This window comes from Colias eurytheme, chromosome 30 (assembly GCF_061535395.1).
Source record: "Colias eurytheme isolate Ceu_HAF_F1 chromosome 30, ilColEury1 Martin Lab GWU primary, whole genome shotgun sequence".
Lineage (NCBI taxonomy): Eukaryota > Metazoa > Arthropoda > Insecta > Lepidoptera > Pieridae > Colias > Colias eurytheme.
This window is the reverse complement of record NC_143009.1, coordinates 4483642-4503072: the sequence shown is the minus strand read 5'-3', so window position 1 is coordinate 4503072 and position 19431 is coordinate 4483642. Positions and strand designations below refer to the sequence as shown.

The following is a 19431-nucleotide window of genomic DNA, read 5'->3' as shown; positions in this document are numbered from 1 at the left end:
TAAGGTTATTAAATTTGCAATAATTTAAGCCTAACCGCAGCTCTCTAAACCTTATAACGACTAAACTGTGGCCATTCGAATCCTGCAAATGAAAAAGTATTATCCTTTTTATGATTTTATATGCCCTCAGTTTCAATTCTTTAAAAATCTATTTCTACCTTCTTTTTGTTTTTCAGATATTGTGAGTGAACTATTTGTCTCACAGACTTTGTTCTATGCTCTAATGAAAGAAAATTAAATGCACTACAACTTTATTATACGACTTTCTCATAGAACGAGCGGTTTTTGCCAATATTTTGGTTCAAACGGGAGCAAAACTAAAATTTTGAAATTTTCGGGAAAAACTGACTATCTTTGAAAGGCCACAGCTTAGTTGTTATAAGGTTTAGAGAGCTGCGGTTAGGCTTAAATTGTTGCAAATTTAATAACCTTAATTTATGTACTGAATCATACTTGTCGGAAACGCATAGTTTATGACTTTTAGAGCAAAAAGTGAAAAAAGTCCAAAATTTTCGCAGTTTATCACGTGGTGCGCAGCGAGCACAACTTTTTCGAAGTTGCAAATTGGGATTTACATCACCCTAACTGATCCAAACAACATACCAAAAATTCAAATCTACATCGTGCTTTGCGAATTTAGGGTTTTTTAGTGTCGATTTCTACTGGCCTAGAAGCTTTCTGACAGCTGCTAAAGTGCATCATAAAAAGTATGATTACCTTGATGATTACAAACGACATGGACAACCAATAGATTAAATAAGTATTTCAAACAACCAAGTGAATCTGAAAAATTATCCATCCATTCTTAAACAGAAACATAGACTTCAAAGTAGCTACTTATAAAATATTAATTTGACACCCGATAAATTACCTTTTACGAGAAATTATACTACATTTAAATTAAAACTTATTGTAAAATACAAAATAAATTTAATGAAATTCAGTTGAGTTTTTCACGATATACACTAGCAACATACTGAATCTAATGTCAATAATGTCATAACTTGCACCGTGCACGACATTAGTTCATAGTTGACCGCACGCTTTTGCAAATGGCGTTCGTTTGACGGATGATCGCTCGCCGTCAAGATGCAATCGCGATGTTATAAACGCATATAAATTACTAAATGTAAACATTTATACCTTAAAATATTGCTGCGATCGGTAAGTAATAAGTTTTACGTCCATCATTTGTATAATTACGTAATAATATTTAGAGTCCTAGAGGCTATTTGCTATCTCTCTCGTTTGTTATGATTCCATGTCATTATTTACAATTTGCGACATGTATGCATCTCGCTCTTGCACAGTTTTCTTGATAGGTTTTTCTGACTTCTGAGAGAGAAAAGCGGGGTCCCGCGATGGAAAAATATGAACAATTTCGTGCTCTTAAAAATTATTGATTTTTCATCGTTAAAAAACATCAGACGCGGCTAATTGCATACGTAAAGTGGTAGCGCTCGGCGAGTTTGTAAGTACTTGTGCATTTTAATAGATTTTCTATATTTGTGTTCATGAAGTCACATTTTTCAGCACATTAATTGTTCGTCGACCATTTTTCTCTTGACGTATCGAGACCTTTTCTAAACATAGGCTTGAGTAATTGTATAAATATTGATTTTTTTTTATTTGGACTCTTGCGTGTGTGAGTCAGTGGTGTTTATAACATTACTTGGGGCCTTACACTATTTTGGGATCGGCCAAATGCTGCGCTCAATGTTCATTTAAACCATTAAACATCCAAACGTGATGCAAGTTTACAATTTTGTGTGCCGGCGTTTATAAAATATGCCTCTTTGGTGAGTTTTCTTTGCCTGTTGTTTTTTTTTAATTGCCAAAATATTGACGGCCAATAATTATTAAAAGCGCAAAAATTTAAATTTCGAATAACATTTTTTTATCAGTGATGACCAAACCGAATGCTTACGAGGCCTTATAACTTGCGATTAGATATGGAATAGGGACCTAAAAATGTAACTATCTAAGATCATTTCTCAGATAAAATTAGTTTGCAGACCCTTGAAGATAAGGCGTGCGTAATACATTCAAGATAGATAGGTAGGTACCGTACCTTCATATTATTTATTTCAATTTGTAAATTTTTTAATATTGCATGTGGCCAAATAATTTAAAAAAGAAAACTGAGCGAAGAGCTGTACGTATAAATTTACAGGTACATATATGGCGCCTAAAATTTAAATAGGTACCGTATTTAGTTATGTTTTGCAACTTCCAAAATTGTGACGTAGGTTTTGGAAGCTGATTCTTCAGTCTACGTCAACGGTCAAAACAAAACAAATATGCAATGACATAAGGCGTCACCGGTCACATTATTACATAGTTAGGTACCTAAATAGATCTTAATACAAACCTAATTAATTTTTTTTTTAAACTGAAAAAATTAAAGATAGGCCGTTGTTGATCTGTTATTTTCTTGTTATTTTTATGAAAGGAAATTTTATGTTACGTAACATATTTCGTAAAATATTTCTACTATTGTAAAAAATAAACAATGAAAAAGAGCACATATAAGAATAAACATTACATAAATATTACAAAGTTAAGATGTAGGTACGTACGTCGTACTCTATATTTAATAACTAGCTGCTCCACGTGGTTTCACCCGCGTGGCTCCACTCCTGTTGGTCGTAGCGTGATGATATATAGCCTATAACCTTCCTCGATAAATGGTGTGCGTCAGGATTGCTCCGCCAAGTTATCAAATCAGAAAATGGTTTCAGCCAAAAATTTGTCAATATTTGTCAAAATCGAAAGAAACAAACCCCGTATTTGTCAAAGCAGAAATAAAGAAGTTATAAGCGTTTTAAGTTGGCCGCGCAATCCTGACGTCAAGGACTGCGCGGCCACGGAGATCTCAGCAACTACTTGGGATAGAGAAATAATTCCTTTTGTCAACTCAAGTCTGTATTTGTCAAGATTTGTCGAAAAATGAATCAAAGCTCTATATCAATATTATAATTAAATATTCGCCTTGAAAGTCATGGCCGCGCAGTCCTTGATTTGCTATTTTGTTTTTAGTATTTTTTTTATTAAAATTGAAGACTTCATATAGTATAGGAGTTAAAAGGAGAAAGGTCTTAATTTGTCGAAACTGACAAAAGCTTTAAAATACGACTAAAGTGTAATTAAACAGACGAAATCAATTTAAAACACAAAACTCGTGGCCGCGCAGTCCTGACGTTACTTTAAACCATGATATCTCAATAACTATAGTAGCTAGGATTTTGCTGTAGACGTCCATATAATCCTTATATTAACCCCATTAAAATGACATATCCTTTTACCCTCAACACTGTTTGGGACGCGAGTAATCTCAAGAATTATGTTACCCCATACAATGTTCTAGTAGAGTGACCATAATTTCGATTTGTTTTTAATCTTTGTCAAACTGGCTATGACAGCACAGTTCAAGGGCATTCTGTTCTGTTAGTCAAAAACTTAAATAAAATACTAAATAAGACGAAATAAAAAACTTGTTTAATATTTGAATATTTTTATTCATTGCACAAATATAAAGATTTCAAAAATCAACAAAATCATTATTCTTCAACTTTAAGTAAATGTTTTTCATCGGCTCTTACACCTCTACTAAAACATAAGTTAAAAAATGGATATATACAGAATCGTTTGTACTCTCTTCTAATTTACTCTTGTTATCGTCGTAACAAAGCATTCCGCTATTTCTTATAATATGACACTTATAATGCCCTATTGTTCCAAGTATTGGAGGAACATATTCTACGGCACCTAATAATTTATAAATGTTTTGTTTAATTATTATACTTTTAGGTACCTCATGTAAAAACACCATTTGCGTGCCATTTAAATCGATTGTAACAATTTTTGACAAGGTATAATGAAATAGAACTACTTCATTGCATTTTCTGCATTGCTTGTTTTCCCAATCATGAATAATAATAGAATCTTCCAAGTTACTGATGGTGAAAATATTAATTATATCTAAATTTAACGGTATAAACACATGTTTTCTTCTTGATGGGGTAGAATTTATGCATGCACTGAAATATGTGCGAATGAAAAGCAATATTAGAAAGAGAGCGCAATAGGCAAACTCGCGTCGATACTCCTGTAGTGCGGCCGAAGAGACCAACTTAGAATAATGTTAAAATAGTAATTTTACTGATTTATCTGTAAAAAATATTAAAACATTTAAAGTTGAAGAATAATGATTTTGTTGATTTTTGAAATCTTTATATTTGTGCAATGAATAAAAATATTCAAATATTAAACAAGTTTTTTATTTCGTCTTATTTAGTATTTTATTTAAGTTTTTGACTAACAGAACAGAATGCCCTTGAACTGTGCTGTCATAGCCAGTTTGACAAAGATTAAAAACAAATCGACATTATGGTCACTCTACTAGAACATTGTATGGGGTAACATAATTCTTGAGATTACTCGCGTCCCAAACAGTGTTGAGGGTAAAAGGATATGTCATTTTAATGGGGTTAATATAAGGATTATATGGACGTCTACAGCAAAATCCTAGCTACTATAGTTATTGAGATATCATGGTTTAAAGTAACGTCAGGACTGCGCGGCCACGAGTTTTGTGTTTTAAATTGATTTCGTCTGTTTAATTACACTTTAGTCGTATTTTAAAGCTTTTGTCAGTTTCGACAAATTAAGACCTTTCTCCTTTTAACTCCTATACTATATGAAGTCTTCAATTTTAATAAAAAAAATACTAAAAACAAAATAGCAAATCAAGGACTGCGCGGCCATGACTTTCAAGGCGAATATTTAATTATAATATTGATATAGAGCTTTGATTCATTTTTCGACAAATCTTGACAAATACAGACTTGAGTTGACAAAAGGAATTATTTCTCTATCCCAAGTAGTTGCTGAGATCTCCGTGGCCGCGCAGTCCTTGACGTCAGGATTGCGCGGCCAACTTAAAACGCTTATAACTTCTTTATTTCTGCTTTGACAAATACGGGGTTTGTTTCTTTCGATTTTGACAAATATTGACAAATTTTTGGCTGAAACCATTTTCTGATTTGATAACTTGGCGGAGCAATCCTGACGCACACGATAAATGGGCTATCTAACACTGAAAGAATTTTTCAAATCGGACCAGTAGTTTCCGAGATTAGCGCGTTCAAACAAACAAACAAACAAACTCTTCAGCTTTATAATATTAGTATATAGATTTAAGGTTCTGTGGGTCATATAAAATGACATACCTATGTATGTAATTCGCTGTACTATTTCTCAAGTAACGCTTACTTAGATCACGATAAGAGATATCCCAAACGATAAACTAGGTCATAATCTTTCTATCGTAATAAGTTTCAGCCAAATCGCTACAGTAGGTAGGTAGTAGGTACCTACCTATTTTTGCGTGAAAGCAGTAACTACTTCTATTTTTGTTTATAATATCTTAAATGTGTGGTCAATCATGTTATAAAATTTTCAAGGTACCTATCATGTTATAAAATTTTTCTTTTCACCAAAATTACAATTTTAAAGAATATTTTGTTCGACGTAGCTGTAGGTACCTACGAAAAAATCGTAATCGTGAGTATTATATTTATTATTTTTACGTTATACAATAACCATTTAGAGGAGAGTGAAACAGTGACATTTCACGCTCTTACAACTCTTTTTTGTCAGAAAAAATATGTGTGCGTGTACTAATGTACACACATAAGAAGTGCAACTTCTTTATGACCTTATTTTTTAAAAAATAATTTACTATATGCAACTTTACAGAAATACGTCGAATCACGCGTGGTAGGGATAAGAAAAAGATGGCGCGTAACGGAAAAATGTCACGCGTAACGAAAAAATGTTACACTAAATTTTTTTCCAACCCCGATAAAGAAGTTTCACTTAAAAAATATGTAGTGTACCTAGTTACGTTTTGTAAGATTACTTGATGAACATTTTTATAGCAAATGCGTTCAGCGGATTCTGCAGTGAAAACATACAGACAAAACATACAAAGGTATGTTTTCGGATAATGATATAGTTTTTAATTTTTATATTAGGCCTCGTAGGTGGGTACATAACTAGCTTTTGCCCGCAGCTTCGCACGCGTGGTCAAATTAATTTTCATGGTACAAATTTCAACCCGATCTGTGCAGTAGTTTGGGCTGTGCATTGATAGATCAGTCAGTCACATTTGCGTTTATATTATACTAGCTAGCCCCGCGGTTTCATTCGCGTGGCTCCGCTCTTGTTGGTTTTATTGTGATGATATATAGCCTTATAGCCTTCCTCGATAAATGGGCTATCTAACACCGAAATAATATTTCCAGTCGGACCAGTAGTTCCTGATATTAGCGCGTTCAAACAAACTCTTCAGCTTTATAATATTAGTATAGATAGGCTGCTTTTTATATAGGTACTAGCGGTCCACCCCGGCTTCGCCCGTGGTACATATGAAAAATAGATGTTGGCCGATTCTCAGACTTACCCGATATGCACAGAAAATTTCATGAGAATCGGTCCACCCGTTTCGGAGGAGTATGCAGACTAACATTGTGACACGAGAATTTTATATATAAGAGATAGAGATATTCAAAGTACCTACATTAGATTCTGAAAAAGTGTCTTCGATTGAAATACGATTAACTAGACTAAGAGTAAAAAAGCACGGAGGGGTCCGGGCGTTGACCCCTAGGGACGCATATAGCGCGCGCGGGGGTCCGTACTGGCGCTATTTCGGGATACAATTTGAGGCCAGACGTGTATAAACGGTTTATGGTAGACCCGAATGTTTGAAATTATTGTAAAGAAGTATAGGGAATTGATAGGTATGTGATGCTATGTATATTTTTGATGAAATAGAAAGGGAAAATAGGCGCGAAAATTTTCACGTTTTAAATTGGCGCCAACATTTTTGACATTTTTTTTTTCTTATAAAGTGAGGGCGTAAACTCTCATAGCTGACATAAGAAAAACAAACTTTAGACATTATATGATACTTAAGTAGAAAAATATAAAAAATAAAATCCTCAAAAATTAAAAAAAAGTTTTCGAATTCAATTTAAAATAAGCTGCTAACATTATAAGCGCGGTTTGTAAGAAAAAAATTATAAAGATACTAGCGGTCCTCCCCGGCTTCGCCCGTGGTACATAATATTTACGTTTTCTCTACATAAGAACCATCGTCGTACTTCAAGGCATATAATAAAAAAAGAATTATCGAAATCGGTTCAGCCGTTCTCAAGTTATGCGCTTACCAACACATTTTGCGATTCATTTTTATATATAAGAAGATTGTAGGAATGTGTGTGTGTAATTGTGTATGTTTGTTAAACTTTCACGCAAAAACAGCTGATCGGATCTGCATGAAATTTGGTACAGAGATAGAATAAGTTGAAGAAGTAAGATATTTTCATTTGATGATTGTCTTGTAGCTTAGATCATTAAGTAAATGGTCTAAGTCTTGTAGGTGTAAAGGTTTTAAATTATGCACATTGCACAATGTATTAGTGGATTCGATACCCAAATTCTATAATTATATACAGGTTGGAGCTAATCAACCACTGGACGGAAAGTACCCTTAATTTTGAGGATAGAAAAAAGAGCGTGTGTGCCGAGCACACGTGTCAGAAGTGAAACTTCTTTGGCGAGATTCCAAAATCGTCGCCTGCCTTACTCCATGAGGTGACGGTATTGCCATGACGCGACCAAAAATTTTACTCACAACGCGCTTAAGAAGTCCCACTTCAAAAATTTAAATTATACCCAAAGCAGACATTACATTTTTTTGAAAGAAAACTGCATGCAAATATTTCCGAAAACTAACTTGCAAATTACGTGTAATTTCAACAGATTTTAGTTGGTTTGATTCCCGGTTGCGACAAGACAATTTTCGGAAATCATTGAAGCAGTTTTATTTCTGGGATAAAACGCCTATGTGTTATATTGGGTCTTCAGCTACCTACTACATACCAAATTTCATTGTAATCGGTTCAGTAGTATTTGCGTGAAAGTGTAACAAACATCCATCTATCCTCTCAAACTTTTGCATTTATAATATTAGTAATCCTACTACAACATAAATCCTTATGTTGTTTTATACAATGTTTTTGTAACGAAAGAAGAGTACAGATAATTAATTAGCGTGCGCGAAAGAGATAGATGATCGAAACTTCCCCTTGTAAAAGTAACGAATTGTTTAAAAATCGATATGGCTGGCTTGTTCTAAGGTCTTTATTTTAGCGACTTGCATTTGATGTTTTTGAACGATGTGAATGTATGTTATGGAATTTAATGTGATTTTTATGTACGTATCTACTTAGTCACATTTATTTGGAACTTGCTTTTTGAAGATTTTTATGCATAAAAGTTCAATTTGCAATTTGCATCAGAGTCAAGTGATATACAGACAGATAGATTGACAGAAGTTGAATTTAACTTTATGTAGGACACTACGTGTTAGTTTTTCAATATATCAACTAAGTAGATAGCCTTTCATAAATTTATAAGCTTTTGAAAAAATCTTTACGGATATTTGGAGGAATGTAGAATATTTTTAAAATTTTTCATTAAAAACTGTTCAATGCTTTCGTGTTAAAGAGAAACAAACATCTATACAGTACACATACATGTACCCTCACAAACGTTTAGAATATTAGTAGGCAAGGAAAGTATAGTAAAGTAATGATGGTTGAAATAATTGACTTTTTCTTGTTTCAGATAATCGCGCAGAGATCCAGTATTTAATGAAATCTAGTCTAAAAAGTTTCTACTAAGTATTCTTTGTACTTATTATATTATACCTACTTATAATATCTGCGTATTTTTATAAATAATCTGTGATAACCTTTTTGGTGGACCTGTGCAATTGACTGATTGTCTATCGGCCAAAGATATAGTTAGTTATGTTTTTAAAAAAGTAAATTTTATATAATCTGTGCTTATGGACGACAAGATGGCGCTGCCGCCGCAGCAGTTTTGTGTGCGGTGGAATTCTTATCATACTAATTTACAGGTGAGTTTTTTATATTATCCTACAATAATATAAGTTGTTTAATAATTATATGGCTATTTTGTTTTGGTTTTCATTAATGTTGATTTTGCGGGTAGTCGTAAATTTATCTACGTGTTATAATTTACTCTCATTCAGGAAAAAATGTTTTCGTTATGTATAAAACTTAAAATATTGGTATTTAGAGTACATATTTGAAATGATACTTGCAGGCAATTCTTTACCTTTTATTTTAACGATAATTATCTTATAAAAAAATGAATCACCAATCGTTAAATATTGGTTAATCGTTTGTTTACAACTCACAATCAAATTATTTATTTATTTAAAAACTCACAATCAAGCTTAAAAGTTGTCCGAAGCAAAACTCTGACTACGCAGGCTACGCAGAGTTTTCTAATGAGCGTATACAGTAGAGTTTGAACATTACTGCCACGAAATAAGTTGTTAATTTGAATTTACGTTTTATACAACTTTGCTCTGACGATGATCCGTGATTGATTGATCCACCTTTAATTTCTAGAGCTTTAAATAGGATTGTGAGTTTTGTGTATAGTAAAGTCGTTTATGTAAATATATATTTACAAATTTCTATAGATTATGCGTTATTCTGATGTATATGTGAAGAATATGCCCTGGCAGGTTATTACGTAAATGTGTATATCTATGTATGTTGACTGACCGGTTGGCTTGGTTGGTAGTGGCCCTGCCTTCCAAGCCTGAGGTCGTGGGTTCGATTCCCACCCGGGGCAAATATTTGTGTGATGAACATAGATGTTTTCTCTGCGTCTGGGTGTTAATTATCTATATAAGTATTTTTTTTAAATCATAATGTATGTTTATCAGCCATCTGGTTTCTATAACACAAGCGAAAGCTTAGTAGTAGTAGTAGTGTGTGAAAATTGTCCCGAAGTATTTATTTATTTATAAGTGATAAATGTGCTGGCAGGTTATTACGTAAATGTGTATATGTATGTATGTATATGTATATCTCATCCACAGTCAGTGTTCCCCCGGCTGCTTCTTACCGAGCAGTTCGCGGACGTAACGCTTGCGTGTGAGTCGCGCCAGCTTCGTTGTCACAAGCTAGTGTTGTCCGCCTGCTCTGCGTATCTCGAGCGACTGCTGCTGCAGAACCCGTGCAAGCATCCCATCGTGCTGATGCGTGATATGAGGTGGGGTTGGAAGCTATGGGGAAAGGGTGGGAAATAGTGGGATAAAAAACACTTATTTTACTATAGGTTTAAAGCTCGGCTACGTTACAAAAGCCCTTTTAGGATAACAACGATCTTAAACAAAAAAAGACGGGTTACACTCCGGGAGCGCCGGCAGAAGTGAAAACTTGATTATTAACGTTGAGCATGTTTGATATCCATCCGTCTTACGCTTTTTCGATCAGGTCACGTGTCCTGACGCGAGTTTAAGATTTTATACCCAACGCCGCTAAAGAAGTTTTCACTTCAAAAAAAATGAGAAGACAGGTGGCCTATCATTCGATTTATTTACGCTCGCTCTTATGTGCGATACGATATAGGATTATGTGTACATCCCACAAGCAGTGTTCCCGCGCTTGCTGATAACAGCAGTTAAAAACATGCTTGATGGGTCGCCAGCGGCCTTTAGAGAGCTGCCGATGTACCCTTAAATTATATTATGCTATGAAATTATTAATAAAATGTTATTGTGCAGATTATAAACTGTTTATACGCAAAATTTCAGCAAAGTCTTGTCTTGCTAGAACCTTCTTATGTAATATTTTATAGGTACTTTACTCAAGACATGTAAACGTATGTGTTTGTATGTCAGCTTGACGTCTTATAGTTAAAATTGCACGTAAAAACACAAATTACTTGTAACTTTACGAAAATATTATTTAACTAATCTGTCTGGTCAACTAGTTGTCATCCAATAATTGATAAGAGAAGCTAATTTAATTTAATTTAAAATTTATTAAAATAAATAACTCTTTTTCTTTGTATTCCAGGTTTAGTGAAATGCAGGCTCTAGTCGACTTCATGTATAAGGGCGAAGTTAATGTGACCCAAGAAGAACTGCCGAGCCTACTGAAGTCCGCTGAGGCGCTGCAAATACGAGGTATGTAAGAAATTATTTGTTTGAATATTTTGAATTATTTTGTGTAAATTAATTTTTTTTGTGTAAATTAATTAGGCATAGTACTAAAAGAATTCATAGAAGTACTAAAAATTGTTCAATACCGTCTGCGTTTAGTTCTTTTTACCTCTATATAGATTGCGCTGCCAATGTAAGATCAGAAATAGTACAAAGAAGAACACCATAAAAGACTAGTCCGATTAAAAAAAAATATAGATTAACGGCCTTACTAATGAAAAGTTAAACAATGGATAAATTTCTACCATTTTCTACCATAGCTGTGTCCTGCTCTTGCTCACATGAAACGTCAATCATAAAACAAGACAGGTTATTGCAATAACTAATCCATTGCAAAGCGAATGGGTAACATTTTATTAGTAAAACTATATGTAATTGGTGAGGCTGTAGCCTTATGAAAAAATAACTTTTAAAATAGATTTTGAGTTTAATCGTAACAAACAATAAATATTTCCCCTTTATAATTTTTTTATCACAGTCAAATTTGTTTTTATTTACCGTCTCGTTAAAATTGATGAGATTATACTGTAAAAGAAATAAACAAAAACAAACATATTATATCTCACTCATTTTAATTTCCATCCCATAGTTTTATATCACACAAGTATAGGATGGAATTTTAACAAAATAAAATCTTAATTATTTGTTATTTTTACTTCATATTTATCTACTACCTAGCTTTTCGCCCGCGTTTTCAAAGGAATACCCGCATAGTTCCCGTTCCCGTGGGATTTCCGGGATAAAACCTATCCTATGTGTTAATCCAAGTTACCCTCTATATGCGTGCTAAATTTCATTATAATCGGTTCAGTAGTTTATGCGTGAAAACCATACATACATACAAACCTTTCCTCTTTATTATATGAGTATTGATACCTATATCTATTTATTATTGTATTTCCAGGACTGTGTTCAAGCGATCCAGGCGGTATTTCCGAACTGAAAACAGATAATAAAGACTATACAGTTGCGAGTGAAGCGTTGCTTGCTCACGCTCAGCGGGATACTAATAATGGTGAGATTATTGTACTTACGATTTTAAATTTAATAAATGATTATGCTACAATTATCCTCGAAAACCACTGTAGGTACCAAAAAAAAATAACGTGTGTGTCGAGCACACGTGTCAGAAGTGAAACTTCTTTGGCAAGATTGAAAGATACCAAAATTGTCGCTTGACAATAGTCATGGGACTATAAGACAGTGCGCGCACGAGCAACTTTGTCTCCGCAACTATTTTGTCTCCGCAACTATTTTGTCTCTCCCACCTATGGGCTAGTATGAAAGTGCGCGCACGTAGCGACGCAACTCCCCATACAAATTGATGGGAGAGACAAAATAGTTGCGGAGACAAAGTTGCTCGTGCGCGCTAGCTCTTACCTACCATGACCAGACCTTGAAATTTTACTCTCTATTTGCCTAAGGAAGTTTCACTTCAAAAAACGAAGATCCGAGCATGCATAGGGACAGGCAGCGGGAAGTGACTGTTTTATACTAGTTTAGTAATTTCGGGTAATATGTAGTACAGTTAAAAGATCTAATCAATAAATTTGAAAACTAAAAACTTTTTAATTCATTTTAATAACATTCTGTATATTACTTATTACTTCAGTGTAATTTTTTTTAGTATAGCTATCAACATAGTAGCTGTCATAATACCTATGTGCGTCTTTGAATATAGGTAGATTGTACCGTCTTTCTAGTGTTAAGAAAGTTGATTATAAAGAACTCCAGCTATATATAAAAAATATAACTTTTCACCCACAGGCGTACAACAACAACAACAAAAAACGCTCACAACGAACGGGCCCAAAAAGCGTAAATCCGAAGAAAGGGAAAGGGACAGGAGTGACGTCAAAGAGGAAACCGTAGAGGAGGATGGATTGTACTATGGCGATTTGGAACCGGACCACGGGGAATATCAGGAGGTGAGTAGTGAGTGAGAGCGTGGAAATTGTGAGTGAGTTGTGAGTTAGTGTGTCGAAATTGTGAGTTAGTGTGTTGAATTGGGCGGAGTTGTGAGTTGATATGTCAAATTTGACTCTGCAGTTGTAAGACGTATGGTTGACTATTTCACACTTGTGTAAATTCGTTCTACTATACAGGGTGTCCCACTATTGGTATACTTAGCGCGAAGGGACTTGTAGTTTTGCATACACTGATCACGTAAAAAATACTTAAACAACAAAATTACGTCAAAAATTTTTCCTGAAAATCCATGTTTTCTTTTCTAGCGTCGCGCAGCCGGCATATACCGCTTCGCTAATGTGAGCATTTTGTCTATGAAAACATAATCTTAAACGATAGCTCACGTGCGGGTGGCAAAGTGGGCGGGTTGCTTGTTAGGCGTGTACACATAGAGTTTTAAGAATTCATCTATTTGAAAAAAATGCGTCTGGAATTTTAAAGTATTTTTTACGTACTCAGCGTATGCAAAACTATAACCTCCTTTGAGCTTAGTATACCAACAGTGGGACACCCTGTATATTATACACGTCACTCATTCACACGTCATTCATTCACTCATGACTCATGATGAACAAGAGAGTGAAAACGTCGAATATCGATTAACCGTCGACCGCAATATATTATTATGTAAAAATAAACTATTCAAAGTGTGTTTTTTGTTGATTAATTAAAGATCTTATATATAAACTAGCTGGTGCGTTGTGCGCGGGCTGCAAGCAGCCCGCGAGCCCCTTTTGCCCCTGGGTTGAAGCAATAGGGCAGTCATTTGAAAATGCATCAAAATCCCCCGTCAATTTGTTATTATTTGCCAACAGCGATTCCACAGTCAATCGGAAGTGCTTATAAATTCCCAATTCAAATATTTTCTATTTTGAAATGCTGTCGACCTTCGAGGGTGCGTGGTGCGCGGGCTGCAAGCAGCCCGCGAGCCTCTTTTGCCTCTGGGTTGAAGCAATAGGGCAGTCATTTGAAAATGCATTCGAATTTCCTGTCCATTTGTTACATCTGCTAACAGCGATTCTACAGTCAGTCGGTAATGCTTATAAATTCTCCATTCAAGTATTTTCCACTTCGGGAGGCTGCCCACCTTCGAGGGTGCATGGTGCGCGGGCTGCAAGCAGCCCGCGAAGCATCCCAGGGCAGAAATCTTCAGTCAGTTGAAAATGCATAAAAATTCCCCGTCAATTTGTTAATATCTGCTAACAGCGATTCCACAGTCAATCGCAAGTGCTTATAAATTTCCCATTCAAATATTTTCTATTCCGGGGGGCTGTCTACCGTCGAGGGTGCGTGGTGCGCGAGCTGCAAGCAGCTCGCGGCTCATCCCAGGGCAGAAATCTTCAGTCATTTGAAAATGCATTTGAATTTCCTGTCCATTTGTTACATCTGCTAACAGCGATTCTACAGTCAGTCGAAACTGTTTATAAATTACTTATTCAAATATTGGTTAAATTCTTGAAATGTGATCCCCGAATTTGAGGTATCTAATCGATAGCGGGCAGTGACTTTTCATAATAAACTGTTCAAGAGTTTACTTAACACGCTCGTCGCTTCGCTCCTCGCTACCTATTTGAATATTTACGCCGGCCGCTGACGTGACTTGCTCGCTTCGCTCGCTTGGCTAGTGCGGTAGTTCAAAAGTAACCTAACTCGCTCGTCGCTTCGCTCCTCGCTACTTCTTTGAGTATTTACGCCGGCCGCTGACGTGACTTGCTCGCTTCGCTCGCTTGGCTAGTGCGGTAGTTCAAAAATTAACCTAACTGGCTCGTCGCTTCGCTCCTCGCTACTTCTTTGTATATTTACGCCGGCCGCTGACGTGACTTGCTCGCTTCGCTCGCTTGGCTAGTGCGGTAGTTCAAAAGTAACCTAACTCGCTCGTCGCTTCGCTCCTCGCTACTTCTTTGAGTATTTACGCCGGCCGCTGACGTGACTTGCTCGCTTCGCTCGCTTGGCTAGTGCGGTAGTTCAAAAATTAACCTAACTGGCTCGTCGCTTCGCTCCTTGCTACTTCTTTGTATATTTACGCCGGCCGCTGACGTGACTTGCTCGCTTCGCTCGCTTGGCTAGTGCAGTAGTTCAAAAGTTAACCTAACTCGCTCGTCGCTTCGCTCCTCGCTTCTTCTTTGAATATTTACGCCGGCTGCTGACGTGACTTGCTCGCTTCGCTCGCTTGGCTAGTGCGGTAGTTCAAAAGTTAATAAATATTTTCTACTCCGGGAGGCTGTTGACCTTCGAGGTTGCGTGGTGCGTGGGCAGCAAGCAGCCCGCGGCGCCGTCTTTTGCCGTTGCTATTCAATTACCCTTCCTACTATGGAAATTTCCATACAAAATTTTCGAAAAAAAAAATTTCGCTTCTTACCAAAAATTTTTATATGCCTGGAAGCGGACCAGGTTTTGAAGCATTTTTTACTTCGGCGACCCCGACCTACCTGCCACCGGTTCAGAGAGCCGTTGAATTTCGTGATGTATGGAAAATGGAAACCGAGGGTCGGAGAGAAATTCTGAGTATGCAGTTTTGTAAATCTGGCCGATTAGAGAACAGAAATCAATTTTCAGACCGATCATGAAGTAACCAGCGCCACCATCTTGCTTTGAAAAATTGGCCATTTTTGAAAAAAAAATTGCGTCCAATTTGAAATTTCTCCATTGCCCTGGTAGCGCCCCATCTTCCTGATCATTTTTTAGTTCTACACCCCCCACCTATCTGGCGCCGTTTCGGAGAGCCGTCGAATTTCGCGTTGTATGAAACTCGGAAACCAGCGATGGAAACTCGATGATGAGTATTCTAACGTAATGTGAGGCTCGATTAAAGCTCCTGTGCCAAGTTTCAGCTCGATCGGACCAGCGACGGCCATTTTAGCATTTGTATGGCGGCGGCCATTTTTTCCGCCATTTTGAATTTTTTTCACTATCTGTGGTAATTGCTCGAGGTCTACTACAAGTTTAGTTTGAGCACCCCAGATGTAGCTGCTACCGTTTGCGCGGGCCGTTGACCGTCTTCGCGAGATGAGGGAAAGTTTAAGATTTCGTATTTTTCTGGATATCCTGGGAGCTGGGCGAGTATGAATGCATCATTGGTGTATTTCTCCGTTGCGCCACCTCGTCTAAATTTACGTTTTTATGTTTGCGCCAAAAATGGAAAAATTCCAAAATCGAGCGTCCCACTATGGCTCCCTGGTAGCGTCCCAGGGTGGTGATCATTTTTAGTTCCGGGACCCCCCACTCAACTCGCACCGTTTCCGCGGGCCGTTGGATTTTACGTTGTATGGAAGTTGGAAACTGGGGCCCGGAGCCACTCGAACGGGGCACCGATCAATTCGCCGGCTCGAACAGAGCACGTGTGCCAAATTTGAGACGTAAGGATTCATAAACGGCGATTTTGGCAAAGTACGGCGGCCATCTTGTTTTCGCGAAAATCCCCATTTTTCCACCACCCCTGGTAATCGCCACCAGTTCTGAGCATTTTTTGTTCAGACACCCCCCCTCCAAGTGGCACCGTTTCAGCGCACCACCAGGGGTGTACTGTGTATTGGAAGGTGCTCGAGTTCGCTATATTTTTCCGGTGGTCACTGGGAGTACCTCTACACGATCACGTCAAAATCCCCCCCACTTTCCACGTAGTTTCCGAGAAAAGCGATGTCAGTCAGTCAGTCAGTGGTAGTGTAGCTTTATATATTATAACTAGCTGTTGCCCGCAGCTTCGCTTGCGTGGAAAAGAATGAAAATTTATTCATGGTATAAGTTTTCATTCCCTATTTTACCCCTTTAGGGGATGAATTTTCTAAAATCCTTTCTTAGCGGATGCCTACGTCCTAACATCTACCTGCATGCCAAATTTCAGGCCGATACGTCCAGTGGTTGGGGCTGTGCGTTGATAGATCACTATATCAGTCACCTTTGAGTTTTATATATATAGATAATTCTTCATGAACTGATATTCATGTAACCTGCATTGTTTTTTGAGATACGAAAATTTTACTTAAAAAAATATTTTTAAAAATCATAAATGACATAGTTCTGATTTACATATTATGAAAAGGGAACCCCTCATTTTCTTAATTGGTTAATAATTTAAAGAGAAGCTTCATAAATAATAATAATTGTTTTATTTTATACGAAAATGTTATATATTTACAGGAAGAGGAAACGAGTAAACCCGGCAGTAGTTTAGGACAGACATCTGGTAAGTTTTTTATAGATATTTATTTTTTATTTATTTTTTCATTTCTTTAATTACAATGTTTATTTGCAATGTGACTTCATTCGTCACTTGCTTTTTTGTTTTGTTTAAAAAAATATTGTTTTTTTTTTATTAATTTTTCTTTGTCAATAATTTCGCGGTTATTCGATATATTATTATGTGTGTGATTAAAAAAAATCGTGAAATAATACGTGAGTGAAGATCATATTGTGAATTGCATTGACCATTTAATGACAGTCTGTAAGGTAGGCCATTTTTTTTAGTACTACAACACTGTTGAATTTAGTAGTTTTTGGTAGAAATGTGAACCATGAATGTTGTAGCGTTCGATGTTTGAAAATGCCGCGGTTTTTTTAGTATTTTTTTGCATTGATTATATTTTATTTATTTATATCTTACAGACATGTCATTTGTCATTGCTGCATTCATGGTTCATGTGAAAAGTAAATTGGGTTCTAATGTTTGTTTAACTGTCTGATTGCAGCTCAGAAACCGTATATACGAGTCAAACCAGAGAGCGAACTGTTCTTTCAAACAAAACTGCAGAATCTAGCTAATTCGGAATATATAAATAGATTGTCCAAAATGAACGCGACGGAAATACAAAATGAATTCTCGAAATATGGCATGAATATGAACGAAGACTTTATACAGAAATCCATAGAGAATGATTATTATAAATCGTGGCTCGAACAAAACGGTGAATTGGAAGTTTCCCTCCTAAAAGCTAATCAGACGAAGAAAAAAGAGGCAAAAAACTCGAAATCCGAAGTCGAACTGATACGCAAGGATGTTGCCACTAAGGAAATTTTCCCGAAAATCGGGGAGAAAGCGATACGGAGGCGGGGTAGACCGCCGATTTTCAAGGATAAAAATGTGGATATAGGTGATACGGTGCTGAAAGCGGATTTAGATCAGTTTTTGGAGGGAAAGGAAGTGAGTTCTTCCGGTTTGTCGAGGAAGGATTTGGAAAGGGTAATGATGGGTAAATTTAACCCGAACCGACGTTATTCGAACGAGGCTATGTGGGCCGCTCTTATGGATGTTAAGAAGGGAGGCAGTATTTATAGGTAAGTTCTTTCTTATTGAAGTGAAAACTTCTTTAGCGGAGTTGAGTACTTTTTCTGTAATGGGTATAAAATCTTAAACTCGCGTCAGGACACGTGACCTGATCGAAAAAGCGTAAGACGGATACCATTCCAAAATATCAAACATGCTCAACGTTAATAATCAAGTTTTCACTTCTGCCGGCACTCCCCCAGTGCAACCCGTCTTTTTTTTATTGGAAGGAGGGTATTTTGATTTTAAAAATTTGGACACTATGGTATTTTTCTTAATGTGCGTAGAGGTAGAATACACTTTTAAAATTAAATTAATTACTTGTTTAATTTCGTAAACTGATAAGATTGGTCGATGCATTATTTATATGTAGTTTAGGAGTGATTTCTATAGTGCTCCAAGGTTCGATATCCTGTTAAATTTGTATGCAGATATTTCTTGAATAAGATAAAAATATTAAAAATTTTTCCATATTATAATAATTATTTGATTGTGTCACTTCTTGTCCATGTAATAACTCAATGTTTCATATAAAATAAATATAATCTGTATAATCTGTATTATCATATAATAAATATAATAGTTTATTTTATGATTTTTAACTTACAGAGCGGCCCAAACGCACAAAGTACCCCGAAAATCCCTTCGTAACTGGATGAAGCGATGCCACATTAAATCCTCCTTCCCGATGCCGCAACAATTAAAACAATTCGTGGAAAACAGCAAAAAACAACGCGAATTCAAAACTGACAATCCGGAAACGCAAAATTACGAAAAAAGCGAACCGGAAGCGAGTTATGACGCGGAAATGGATTTTGGCAAGCATTTCCTGTCGTTCACGCAAGTGTCTAGTGAAGATGAGGGGAGAAATGGGACGCAGAAGGGCAACACTGCGTTAGATATGTCAATGCACGAGTGATAGTGTTGCCGTGTGAATTGATTTTTGGGGATTTTTTGGGAAAAAATGAATGGTTAGGGAGCCAGGTGCAAATTTGGTTAACTATTTCCTCTCAAGAGATAATTCGTCAGACGCATGAGAGTATAGTATTATAAAGCCTCGTGAACGTCAGCTGGCGCTCGGTTG

The 19431-nt window shown here is 36.3% G+C and overlaps 1 protein-coding gene across 1 annotated transcript; it reads left to right on the top strand.

Moving 5' to 3' along the window:
• Window positions 1-1029: 1029 nt before the first annotated feature.
• On the top strand, window positions 1030-19308 carry LOC149895807 (uncharacterized). Its single transcript, XM_090118605.1, has 9 exons — window positions 1030-1164; window positions 8698-8992; window positions 9992-10164; window positions 10974-11083; window positions 12024-12134; window positions 12887-13047; window positions 17225-17270; window positions 17773-18358; window positions 18957-19308. Exons 2-9 carry the CDS (start codon window positions 8921-8923, stop codon window positions 19264-19266), a joined length of 1569 nt encoding a protein of 522 aa, XP_089974731.1. The 5' UTR covers window positions 1030-1164; window positions 8698-8920; the 3' UTR covers window positions 19267-19308.
• The last annotated feature ends 123 nt before the right edge of the window (window positions 19309-19431 follow it).

Bases quoted from the DNA above. Each gene is read 5' to 3' on its own strand.
- LOC149895807 (XM_090118605.1), top strand. From the start codon at position 8,921: ATGGACGACAAGATGGCGCTGCCGCCGCAGCAGTTTTGTGTGCGGTGG. The intron at 10,165-10,973 runs GTGGGGTTGGAA...TTTGTATTCCAG, and splicing joins GTGCTGATGCGTGATATGAG to GTTTAGTGAAATGCAGGCTC. The intron at 18,359-18,956 runs GTAAGTTCTTTC...TTTAACTTACAG, and splicing joins AAGGGAGGCAGTATTTATAG to AGCGGCCCAAACGCACAAAG.